The 12,731-nt window shown below is 37.4% G+C and overlaps 1 protein-coding gene across 1 annotated transcript in view; it reads right to left on the bottom strand.

Moving 5' to 3' along the window:
* Positions 1-12,731, bottom strand: part of VAV3 (vav guanine nucleotide exchange factor 3) — a 309,997-nt gene that overhangs the window by 28,064 nt on the left and 269,202 nt on the right. The window contains 3 exon segments of the mRNA XM_036768194.1: positions 2,917-3,004; positions 3,596-3,712; positions 10,094-10,128. Of these exon segments, the coding sequence (XP_036624089.1) occupies positions 2,917-3,004; positions 3,596-3,712; positions 10,094-10,128 (240 nt within the window).

Genomic DNA, 12,731 nt, shown 5'->3' with positions numbered 1-12,731 from the left:
TCATGAATGTCATCTAACTTCTAGTGACCTCAATTTATTCATTCGTACATCCAGCATTCACTTATTCATTCATTCTTTCTTTTTCTAGACACAATCGGGTTAGGTGACCTGCCCAGGGTCATACAGCTAGTAAATGCCTCTGAGCTCAAATTTGAACTCAGGTCCTCTTGTCTCCAGGGCCAGTGCTCTATCCACTGCACCACCTAGAAGCATCCTTTTTACTGCATCACAGTACTCCCCTTCAGCTTCCATCCATCTCTAATAATCTCTCATTTTATGAACTGATGAGGGTGAAGAACAGCACATGGAATGAAGACAGAAAAACAGATGGAAAATGGCTGCAAATTAATGATTTGTTCCAGATACTTAATCAATTAATTTTAAAAATCCAAATGGCCTCATAAACTTTCATTGAAGGCAACCCCTGAAATATGAAGAGATGTCACTTAAGCTTGTTCTTCAAGGACAAGTAGGATTTCAAGAGATGAAGGAGTAGAGAGAAAGCATGTCAGAGGACACAGAAATGACACAGAGGCAGGAAAGTATGGGGTATGAATTGAACTGAATGTGAATTGAATAGTCCAATTTGGCTAATCTATCACAAACATGAAAAGGCAGAGTATGAGATAATGAAACAAAGATCAGTAGGAGCTAAGAGTATGAAAAGTCCTGGAATGTTAGATTACCAAGTTTGTGGAGAACAGATCAGAGGACGGACTGGAGATGGAGAGACTGGTCAAGAGACCATTGCTGTGGTCTAAGAGAATGGGAGTCAGCATGGCATAGGAAAAAGTCATAGATTTGAACAGTCAAAAGAACTGGCTTAAGGACCCAGCTCTGCCATTCACTAGCTCTGTGACATAGGGAAAGTCATTTCACAATTCTGGGCCTTCATTTCCTCATCTGTAGAGTGAAGGGGTTGAATAAGATGGCCTCTAAGATTGCTTTCAGCTCTATGGTTTTGATATTACTAGGCTGATAGAAGTAGGGTTAGAAAAAGATGACAGATAAAAGTAACGTCATGGGAGAAGGAATAAAACTAGTATTACTCCCGATTGGGCTCAGTTTTAGAGAGATTCTAATGAGTTTGGATGACCAGTTGTTGGGGATACTGTAAAGGGTACTCTGGTTTAGGTCTAGGTTGGGTTAGGTGGTTTCTGAAGACCCATCTGACATCTTCTGACTCAGAGGTTAAGGGTCAATAAAACATCTAAGTGGAGATTCCCCATAGGCAGCAAAAATGGGTCCTGAGCTCAAGGCAGAGATCAGAGGTATAGACAGACAGGTTAAAGCTATGGAAGAGGATGGCTCTAGCAAGAGAAGGAGTATAGAAGGAAGAGCTTTCATAGCTTTCTAATCATATTTTGCTAAAGCTGTAACAAAAGCAATGTGCATTCTCTAAGTATACACCTACAAAAGATAGCACAGTGCAAGGAAAGGCACTAGACCCAAAATATGGAAGCCTGGTTTCTAGTTTTTGCTTTTCTATTAACTATTAACCTCTATGAACTCAGTGACTTTTCTCCTTTCATATTGTCACCACCTTGATTCAGATCCTCATCACCGAAACCTGGACTACTGCTGTAGCCCGCTGCTTGGTTTGAAAAGCCCTGGAATGTTAGATTATGTCACATCTTTCCTTGCTCCAATCCATCCTCCACTCAGCTGTCAAATTGATCCCCATGAGGCCTAGTTCTGACCATGTCACACCCTCTTCAATAAAATCTAGTAGCTTCCTATTGCCTACAAGCTCAAATATCAAATATTGGCCTCTTTGTAGTTCTTCAAATGTGATAGTTCATCTCTCAACTTCATATGTTTGCATTGGATGTCCTCCATGCCTAGAAAGTTGCCCTCTTATTTCCACCCCTTGGTTTTCCTGGCTACCTTCTGGACCCGGTTCAAATCTCACCTTCTGCAGGCCTTTGTTCCCTCCTCTCCCCTCAACCTGCTAATGCCTTCCCCTCTAGAAATACTTTCAGCCTTTGTTGTTGTTGTTCAATCATTTCAGTCATATCTGACTGTTCACAGACCCATTTAAGGTTTTCTTGACAAAGATACTGGAGTGGTTTGCCACTACCTCCTCCAGCTCATCTTACAGATGAGGAAACTGAGGCAAACAGGGTAAAGTGAATTGCCCAAGGTCACACAGCTAGTAATTTTCTGAGGTCAGATTTGAACTCAGGAAGATGAGTCTTTCTGACTCCAGGCCCAACACTTTATCACTGCACCACCTAGCTGCCCTATTTTCCATCTATTCTGTGTGTATTTTGTATACACCTAGTTATTTACATATTATCACTCCCATTAGAAGGTAAGGTCCTTGTTTTTGCCTTTCTCTATATCCTTAGTACTTGGCATAGTACACATAGCAAGCATACATAGTGGTATAAAGTATTTAATAAAAGTTTCCTCACTGACTAACTAATCCAAGCCCCTCATTTTACAGATTAGGATACTGATGTCCAAAAAGTCTAACTTCACTTGCCCAAGGTCACAGAGATATTAAAGAGCAGAGTTGGGATTCGAACCCTGGTCCTCTAATTAAATCTAGCATTCATTCTATTGAAACTACGTTATCCTTTAAAGTCCCATTCACCTCTGACTCCTCGGATTCTAGGAATTGATGAAGATGGAATAGAATGCTCAGGAAGCTTAAGACAGAGAAACAGATTGAAAATGCATTGCAAATTAATAGTATGCCCCACATATTTAAGCAAGAAAGTTTTTTTTTTAATTTAGCTCTTCCCATAAACATTCTGTGAAGCCAAACCCTGAAATATGACTGAGCCCACTACAAAATAATAGATGTTTCTCCTTTAATAACTTTTCAGGATGCCAAACTTCTGGGAAGGCATAGAATTAACATTGAGACTGCACTGCACATTGAAGAGAAAGAACCTAATCAATGCTTACCATTAAACTTTTAAATCTCCTATTTTCTGCAATGTGGAAAAAGCCATCTCTTGTTAAAATCTTGATGTGTTTTGCTTCATTATTGTACCTGTGGGCAATGCATAACTTATGAATATAAATGTGTTTTTAATCAGCCCAGATCAATAATTACCAGAGGGCATGCCCCAATAACATTACAGGAATTAATTCCAAAGACAAAATGTATACCTATGCCAATACATTGTTGACAGCTAATTAACAAAATACATTTACTAGAATATGGCTGAAGATGCAGCCAGCATCTAGAGGTAGGGAAAAGACCACAAGGAAATGACAGAAGGAGTCAATCTTTAAGTCAATCGCTAAACCACATTCATTTCCCAAGTCTGCATTAAGAATGGATGTAGATACACCAAAAAAACCATCCAGTGATTTTCATGGCCAGAATTTGCTAACACAAATTTTTCATTCGAATATTTGAACATGAAAGAAGTGTAATACACCAATTAGCAGTCAAAGCATTTATTGCAGTTTTTTCTAACAGATATTTTTATGTATTAATGAACTGTCTGGCTATGCCTTACCACTGGTATAATTAGATCCCCCCATTTTCAGCATCAGTATTATACATATCAGACTGTCTAAGCAATTATGACCACAGGAAATTTGTAATTTCTATAAAAGTTCTTGTCCCACTTACTTAATGCTAATTGCGTATTCTCCTGACTCTTTGGTCCTGTGTCGCACAAGGTAAGTGCTATTTACCCGATTAATAAGTTCAGTCTCTGCCTGTAGTCTTTCCATTGCTCCTGCATACCTATAAGAAACAATGGCAGACAGATATTGTTAATGTACTTGGAAACAGCAAGGCTTAAAACAATACTTTTGTCCTAAAGCAGATCTTAGAGGTTGTTAGTCCTCTCCTAACTGTGATTTCACTGTCTCACACATTTCATATCCTTTACCCACTTCCATCCATTCTTCAGTCTAGCAACACTGTCCTCCAAGCAGTTCTTCAAATATGACACTTCATCGTCCAACTTTGTGTCATAACAGTAGGGGAATAAAAGCAGTGATGAGGTTTGGAAAAATCCTTTCCTTGAAACTGAAAACAGAATGGATATTTATATAGGTCTGGTATAGTCCGGTTGAAACGTTGTCCAAATCAGGGAGATATTTCACATTTTCTTCTATTTTTCATTCTTTGGACTTTAATTGGTTATGTGTGTGTGTTAATGGAGTCATTAGCTTCCACTTGCCCAATTCTAATTTTTAAGGAATTATTTTCTTGAGTAAGCTTTTATACCTTTTTCTATTTGGCCAAATCTACTTTTTAAGGAGTTCTTTGTTCAGTAAATTTTTCTACCTCCTTTTCCATTTGACCTATTTCTGCTTTTTAAGAAGTTGTTTTATCAGTGAATTTTTGTGCCTCTTTTGCCATTAGGACAATTCTGTTTTTAAAGGTGTTCTTTTGGGGGTATTTTTGTGACTCTTTTACCAAGCTGTTAAATTCTCTTTTCATAATTTTCTTGTATCACTCTCATTTCTTTCCCAATTTTTCCTCTATCACTCTTACCTCTTTCTTTAACTCTTCTATGGATTCTTGTTGGACTTGGGTTCAATTAGCATTTTTCTTTGAGGATGTATTTCTAGCTGTTTTCACATTGTTGTCTTCTTAGTTTACGTCTTCATCTTCCCTGCCACCATAGTAGATTTTTATGGCCAAGTTCTATTTTTTTTTTTTTTTTTTTTTGCTGTTTAATCATTTTCTGGCCTATTCCTTGATTTTGAATTTTGTGCTAAAGTTTGGCTCTAATCCTTTGAGCATGGAGAGCTGTTCCAAGCTTCAGCTTTTTTTTTCATGCTACTGTTTTCGGAGCTGGTTCTGAGGGTCTACAAATTTTTGGTGTTTCCAAAGTGATACAATCTGGGTAGAGGCTTTCTTATTGCTTTCCTGGTGTGTTCTAGTACCCAGAAAGGGTCCTTGTTCCTCTGTAGCTGCAAGCCCTAGCACTTCTCTTAACTCTGGAACAGTGACCAGGTCCCCCTGCTTTCCTGGGATGGCAAGTGCTAGTGATCTCTACCACTCCATAATTGCAATCAGGGCCTCTGCTGGTTTGTGACTGATGACAAGCATTCCTCTCCACCCTGGCACAGTGACCCAGAACTGCTTATGGGCAGTAGAGTTGGCAATCAGTGCCAGCTAATGTTAGCAAAAAATCTCCTGTATTCTCTTTCTGACTAGTTGTCCTATTCCCATACCATCTCTGGGCTAAGGGTTCCTAAAGCTGCTGTTACTGTTGCTCCTGCTACCACTACTATCATGGCTGCCACTGGTACTCTCTCTCCACCTGTGTTTCTGGCAGGAAATATAGGTTGTTTCCCCATGCAAAATAAGGATAGAAAAAATAAAACAAAAGGCTACCCAGCTAATCACTAGTCTATGGCAACATTTTTGCTCTTAAAGCAACATGCAATACTATACCAATTTTCCAGCAAATTCTACCACCACCATCACCGCTCCAAAAAACAATTGCTTTAAATACCTGGGTAATTCAGGTAAAGCTACTTTGGAAAATAGCTTTATCTGAATGATCTTCATAATTGCCTTAATCTCTCATTTCATTTTGCAAGTTCAAACCTGGCTATTGCAATTGGCATGGTCTAGCCCACAGGAAAAACTTGTTTTGACTGAAGGAATAATGATGTTAATAAGTTCTGAGATACTCACTTTCCCCAACTTGAAAAAGATCATATTTCAAGTCAAGGTGATTTTTTTTAAGGAGGAAATAAATCTAAGTCAGTTGAACATTCATGAACATTCATAACATCCAACAAGGAGTTAACAAGTACATGTTCTGAGTCCCTACTGTAGCTTTCACAAGGCTATTCCTTATGAAAGTACATTTGAAAAAAAAGATGCCCATCAATTGGAGAATGGATAAACAAATTGTGGCACACGGGTGTAATGGCACATTACTTTGCTGTAAGAAATGATGTGTATGAGATGAATACAGAAGAGCACAGAAAGATTTATATGAACTGACGCAGAGTGAAGGAGGCAGAGCCAAGAAAACAATATATAAAATGACCACAGTATAGAACGAAAAGACAATCCCGCCTCCCACCAACCACACACAAAAATCAAAAGTGAATGTTGCAAAACTATAAAGAACAAGCAGGACTCAAAAGAAGAGCTATGAGACCCTAATGCAACTCACTCTTTTGCAGAGGTGGGAGGTCCAGGAGTGTTGCACAATGCATATATTTTCATACTTTTTCAATATATTAATTAGTTGTGTTGATTTTTCTCCTCTTTTTCTTTTTTTGCCTTAAAAGACCATTTGTTATATGGGATGGCTCTCCGGGAAGCAGAGGGAGGAATACTGGGGGAAAACCATGGTAAGATATGTGTGCGTGTGTATATATGTGTATACACACACACATTTGTGTATTCATACATACAAAAGATTGATAAAAAGTTTTTTAAAAAGAAGATGCAAAAAAAGAAAAGAAAATGCATGTTTGTTTCAGAGAAGTTCTTTTTTTCTCTATTTGGGATGATCAGGAAGAAAGTAATACTAAGCATCTCATATGGAATTTCCTTATATAGAATTTTATCTATCTTTATCCCTGAAAGATTCTTTCTTTGTCCTCATCTCTCTGTGGCTGAAATAATAAGGGTCTTCCAAATGTTTCATTTCATTTGTCTTCTTAGTCATAAGCTGTAATATTATTCACTATAAGAGATCAAAATTACCATGAAGTCCTACATTTTGGCAAGCATACAATGTAAGAGTTATACAGGCTGCTCCCTTGTGCCCTGAATTCCCAGAATCTTAATGGATTTATTTATTTTGTAAAGTGCATCTCATTTTCAGCCTCATTTAGTTTTTGCCTCTGAAATCATTACCTTTGTGACTGCAACACCCAGTAATGACATGTCGGTAATGACTAAGCTAGGATTCTTAGCCTGGGGTCCACAAACCACCAAGGGATCCATGGATAGATTTCAGAGTCTATGAACTTGGTTGGGAAAAAAAAAAAGTTGTACCTTTATTTTCACAAACCTCTCACTGACATTTAGCATTTCCTCTTATTATTTAAAAACATTTTTCCGACAAAGGGTCCATAGACATCATTAAATAGTGAAGGAGGTCCATGAAAAACAAACAAAAAATAAGAACCCCCTAGAGGAGAGCAAGAAAAAGAAGCTTTATCCTTCTGTTATTATGGCTAGAATTTTTCCCTAGAGATTTTCAACTTGATTACCTATGTTGCTGACACTATTTTCCAAGTGCCTACTCATTTTTCATTATGATTTCCTTTTAGATTTCCAGGGAAATGAGGATCTCACTTTCTTCCAGATAGAATATGGCACAGAAGAATCCTATTTTTGCCACTGTCTCATGTCAAACCCTTGAGCAGTTTCAATTTCCAAGTCCCCCGGAGGGATCTGGGATAGAGGATAGCCAATGGCCAGAATGGGGCCAGTGAAAAGGAAGGGTATGGATCAGGACTATATTACAGGTTCACTCAGAGCTGTAGCTGGCCATAATTAAGCAAAAATAACTAGTTAAGATTATTGAATAGATACTCAAATAACCCAGGTAGGATCTATATTGGGAAACTGAGCCAGACCTGGGTAACTCTAGAAATTTCATTTGCTTTTGTATCTTTTAGCTTCCAAAATAAGAACAAAACATCAAGTCATTTTAAATGAAGGGGATCTAGACTTTCAATAAACATTGACTGTGCAAAAAGATTGAGGATTTGTCAGGCTCAGAGACAGGAAGGCACCCAGATATTGCCTTTCCAGTGGAAGAGAAGATATTTGCTCTGCAAGGGAAGTCACTGATGAAAGAACAGGGGCCTGAAATGGCATTTCTATCAGGGTACTGAGGAATGTCAAACATAGGAAGGCTGTTGCTGCTCCACTGGTTTGGGATACTGGAAGGAATCAACCATGATTTGAAGTAGGTTTGGGGACAGTTAAGACTGCACATTGGGTGCAAGCAAATCATATTGTGTGAGTCAGTGAGTGCTTGCAGGGGAGGGAATGGTAGAGGCTGGGGTGGGGTGGGATGGTGGCATTCACAGAGACTTCCTTTTTATCTTTGTTGTAATATGTGCATTAGGGTAGGTCAGTGGGGCCAGAGGGAGAATGGCCCATGGAGGGAGTGGTACTGGATATTTGATTCAGACCAGGTCTATGGCACAAGCTCCTTAGGCATTATCACAACAGCACCTCCCAGTATGGGTATGAATGCAAATATGACCCTAGTCCCACCTCCATGACTATACCAAAATTATTCAGAGTCTCTGGGTGTTCTATCCCATCTGATTTTTTTTTAAAAATAGTGATTTTTCTGATATTTTTATCAACTATCTTTAAAAAAAAAATAACAGGTGTTCCAGAACCTGTTTTAGTCATTTTTGCTAAGCATGGAAAAATATACCATTCTTTTCGCATCACTTTATAGATTTGTGATTTTTTTTTAAATTCAAGGGTGATTTAGGATTAGGGCACAAACAAAATTTAACTAAACATAGTTCTGGTACCTGTACTTCAGAAACTGATGAAGACTTCCCTTGCAAATCCTATATTGCTTATGTTCATCAATGCATTATTTTATGCATTGTTATACTTGCATAGAGATAGTCATGTTTACGCTGGATATGGGGGGATTTTGGAGAGTGCTATTTTTTTCTTGGGCTCTGATTCTATGATCTAATCAGTGTAGAAAGCTCAAAGTGAAGAAAAGTCCCCTGTTCATGAAGACCAGCAACTCATCAGCGAGTTGCCTGGGGGTGCAAAGAAGCTAACAGTCAGCTCCTGAGTCACTCAGCCTGTAGGTGTCAGGAGTTGGGACTTCAACCCTAGTCTTCACGACTTTGAAGTCATCTCTCCTTCTGCTCTGCCACAGTTTCTCCTCTATTCTATACATATGCACACATAGAATAAAAGAATCTTAGAGCTGGAAGGGGTTTTGGAGGCCATTTTGTCCCAAATTCCTGCCTGATGGACAAATCTGTTCCGCAAGATCTCTTACAGGTAGGTGTTCGTTTAGCTAAATTAGTTGACCAGCTGACAAATTAGTTGAACACACTTACAAACTTTTGCTTTTATTGTTCAGTCATTTTCAGGCATGTCTGACTTTTTGTGACCCTATTTGTGGTTTGTCATTTTACAAATGTGCAAGCTAAGGCAAATAGGGTTAAGTGACTTGCCCAGGGTCACACAGTTAGAAAGTATCTGAGGCCAGATTTGAATTCAGGAAGATGTGTCTTCCAGACTCCAGGCCTGGCACTCTATCTACTTCACCACCTATTCTAAAAATTCAGATGTCAAATGAAATATATGTCATTGACTTGATCTTCCAGTCAAGTAAACCTAACAAAAATAGTAAATGACATTATGTTGGAAAACCTTTTCTTAGCAGCTCCTTGAAAACACCTAGTTATCACCACTTCTTTTTTCGAAGGTGTACATAGAGCTGCAAATATTGCTTTAAAAATATCTTTTTCGGTCTCATTAGCATTTCTTTTTTCAAGCCTCAATTAATTTGGAACATTAACATTCTGGACACTATTCTGAAAAGTTTATGTGCATCTGTCTAGCACAGTATCTGGTACACAGTAGACGCTTACTAAATACTGATTGCTGATTGCTTGATTCTGTCTTTTGTACAAGGGCTTTTAAAATCTAAGTTTATCAGAAACCTCCCTAAGTATCTACGCCAGACTTTTCAGGCTTTTCCTTTTCACTTATTGAGATAACTCACAATTAGACTGTCAGATTTTTTTTGAATTGTTGAGATAGATCTTCTCTTTGAAATCTGCCTTTCTAAATCTAGGGTACACATCTGGTATTTGACTGTGTTCATTGTTCCTTTCTTTGGCAGTTATGAACCCTGTAGTTATACATATGATGCGTATATACATATATACAGGCACACCCTCTTGACAGAGTAATGGAAAGAGAAAAAAAATCTATAATCATAATGGCACTGTCCTCTGTATGTAAAAACATATTTAGAGGTTACAAATGGAACTATCTATATCACTATACACCTCCTTTCCAAAAAGTCCACACTCTAAGTTTATAGTAAATAGATTTATATATAGTAACTATATTTATATCCATACATAATATGGTAAATATATGATATATATATATATAAAAATATATACTTACCATGGCTGGCAAGAGTAGTCTACTGGTTTGGGCACCTATAATTATGTGAAAAGGCAAAATACAATAAAGTTACTAAAGGTAAGCATTTGGACACTAATGATGAATTCACTTTTATAGATCCTAAATCCAGTGTTAAAAGAGCTTAAGGAGTTCAATCTTGGAAATACTCTTGGAACATACAGGAAAATAATGCTGAAAGAAATCAAAATTCAAATCAATGCCATGATCAATCTTAATGCTAAAGAACTGAAAATGAAGTATCCTGGGGTGATGGACACCAGGTGTGGAAATAGGTATACGCTGTCAGATATAACCAATAAGTCCACTGATTTTGCTTAACTATCCTTGGCTTTTTGTTCATTTGTTTGTTTTTATGAATGTAACAACATTTGGCAAGGGGTTGCTGGCTGAATATAAAATGCCTGGGATCTGAGATTGTTTCAGTTTGGGCAGAGAGAAAACTACAAGGAGATTAGCCATCTGAGAGGAGGACAGGGGTTCTCACGATTTGGTCATGGCAGGAGCTTTGGAACTCATAAGTGGAAGAAGAGGAAGAGAAGGAAGAGGAAGTGGTCATTCCATGGCAGCAGTGGGCATGGCAGGATGTCTGCCACATCTGTGGTTCCCTCCAGAACTATGGGAGATGCATTCTATCTACACAGACAAGCCAGGAGAAGACTGACTGTGGGTTCTATTGTTGTTGCTAGCTTCAGTAGCAGGATGGATGGTTCCCTGGTGTCCTTTTGCAGCATGAAGGTGCTACAATGGAAACTACATAGAAAAGCTTTCCGAGCGCAGAGCCGGGAACTCAACCCTTAGCTGACTGCTAGAGAACTGTGTTTTCTAACTGGGGGCATCACAGGAACCGTTTCATGTCTACACTTGAAAAGGAAGATTTATTGTGAATGTGGGCCATATTTTATAAATCTGTCCTATAGACAAAAGCCAGTATTACACAAGGGAGAGTTATATTATGGAATAACAACAACAAATTTTTATATAAATATTTATAATGATATAAATAAAATATTACATAAATATATAATTATATAAATATAAATTATATAAATATTTTTATAATGCTTTAAAGTTTTATGCTATCTTATTGGTCCTCACAACAAGCCCTAAAGGTATGTGCTATTATCATCTCCATTCTTCAGAGTAGAAAACTGAGGCTGAGAGGAATTAAGTGACTTGCCCAGGGTCAAAATAGATAAAAGTGTCTGAGACAGGATTTCAACTTGGTTCTTCCTGACTTCAAATCTAGCACTCTCTCCATCACAACCATTTAGCTGTTTAATGATAATGATGGTTTAAAAAAACCATCAATAATACATGAAAGAATTAGTATCTGATGCCATTCTCACCCAAAGAGAATTATAACAAAGGCTGGGCAAATAGGACATAATTGTTTGGCTGTTTGTATATCATCAAGAGCAGAGGTGTTAAGTCAAATGTGTAGGCTGGTGAAATTTACATAGTTATTTGTCAGCTATTTGACTCTACTGAGAAAAAAAAAACAACAAAGATAAATTATGAATAAGTACTAGACATTCTCTTCAGCTCATTGAGGCAGAGATAATAATTGTTCACCACCATTACTGATGCAAATTCCAAACTTCGGTTTAAGAGTCTGACAAGGCCAGAGTGGTAGAAAATATTCAAGTTTCTATTCTTCACCATGTGAATCTCACAGAGAAAAAAAAAAAACAACATTTTTTTTTTCTGTAAATAGATCAAATATTCTACAAGTCTAATTAAAAGTTATCAAACAATCACGATAATTAAAGGACCAAAAAGCAGTCAGGAATTAACATTATTTATATGGTAATCAAAAGATCTGCTAACATAAACTCCTTACTGCAAAGAGGAGGGGGGAAGGGTTTATAAACACCTAAGAAAAGACTGGGATACAGATAAGCTGTTCTCATGACTCAGCAATTTTTCATTTATTCCGAAAGACTTTTTATATATGCATTCTATGCTATCCCTGGGCATTTTGATATTGGATGGTTGTGAAGACTGTTACACTTGATAATAATACTGAAAGTTATAGCACTTTGAAAATCCGATTGATGTTACCACATCATTGGCTGAATCATTTGTCATAATAGGATATTTATATTTTGCCCTTCCAGGTTAAGAGTTGGGCAGAATCAATTTATCTCTCTGGTCAGAATATCCCTTTGGTTAATAACAATAAAATTGGTCTGCACTGTTTACATAACTCATTTTTATTTACCACATGCCTACTATCACAATCTTGTTTTAGCAAGTATCTACATGTATGCTAATACATTCAAAGCAGAAAAAACCCCAAATATTCTATCTTCAGATTCTAATAGTAGCTATCTTATGCTAAATTTATTTCAGAAATAGGAAATAATCTATTCCATTATTGCTCACACAAGTATTAATGATGATAGCTATATTAATAATCTATAAAGCACTACACAAATGTAGGCTATTGGATTTTCAATATTATTACTCATAAATGTAGGCTATTATAATCATGGCCTACATTTATGTAGTGCTTTATAATTGACATGCATTATTTCATTTGGTGGCCAAAACGAACCTATAAAGCAGTTAGTGTGACATGGGTAGGTATTGGGCTTATAATTTACTTCATTGGTAT

This window comes from Trichosurus vulpecula, chromosome 7, assembly GCF_011100635.1.
Source record: "Trichosurus vulpecula isolate mTriVul1 chromosome 7, mTriVul1.pri, whole genome shotgun sequence".
NCBI lineage: Eukaryota > Metazoa > Chordata > Mammalia > Diprotodontia > Phalangeridae > Trichosurus > Trichosurus vulpecula.
This window is presented reverse-complemented; position numbering and strand designations above follow the sequence as displayed.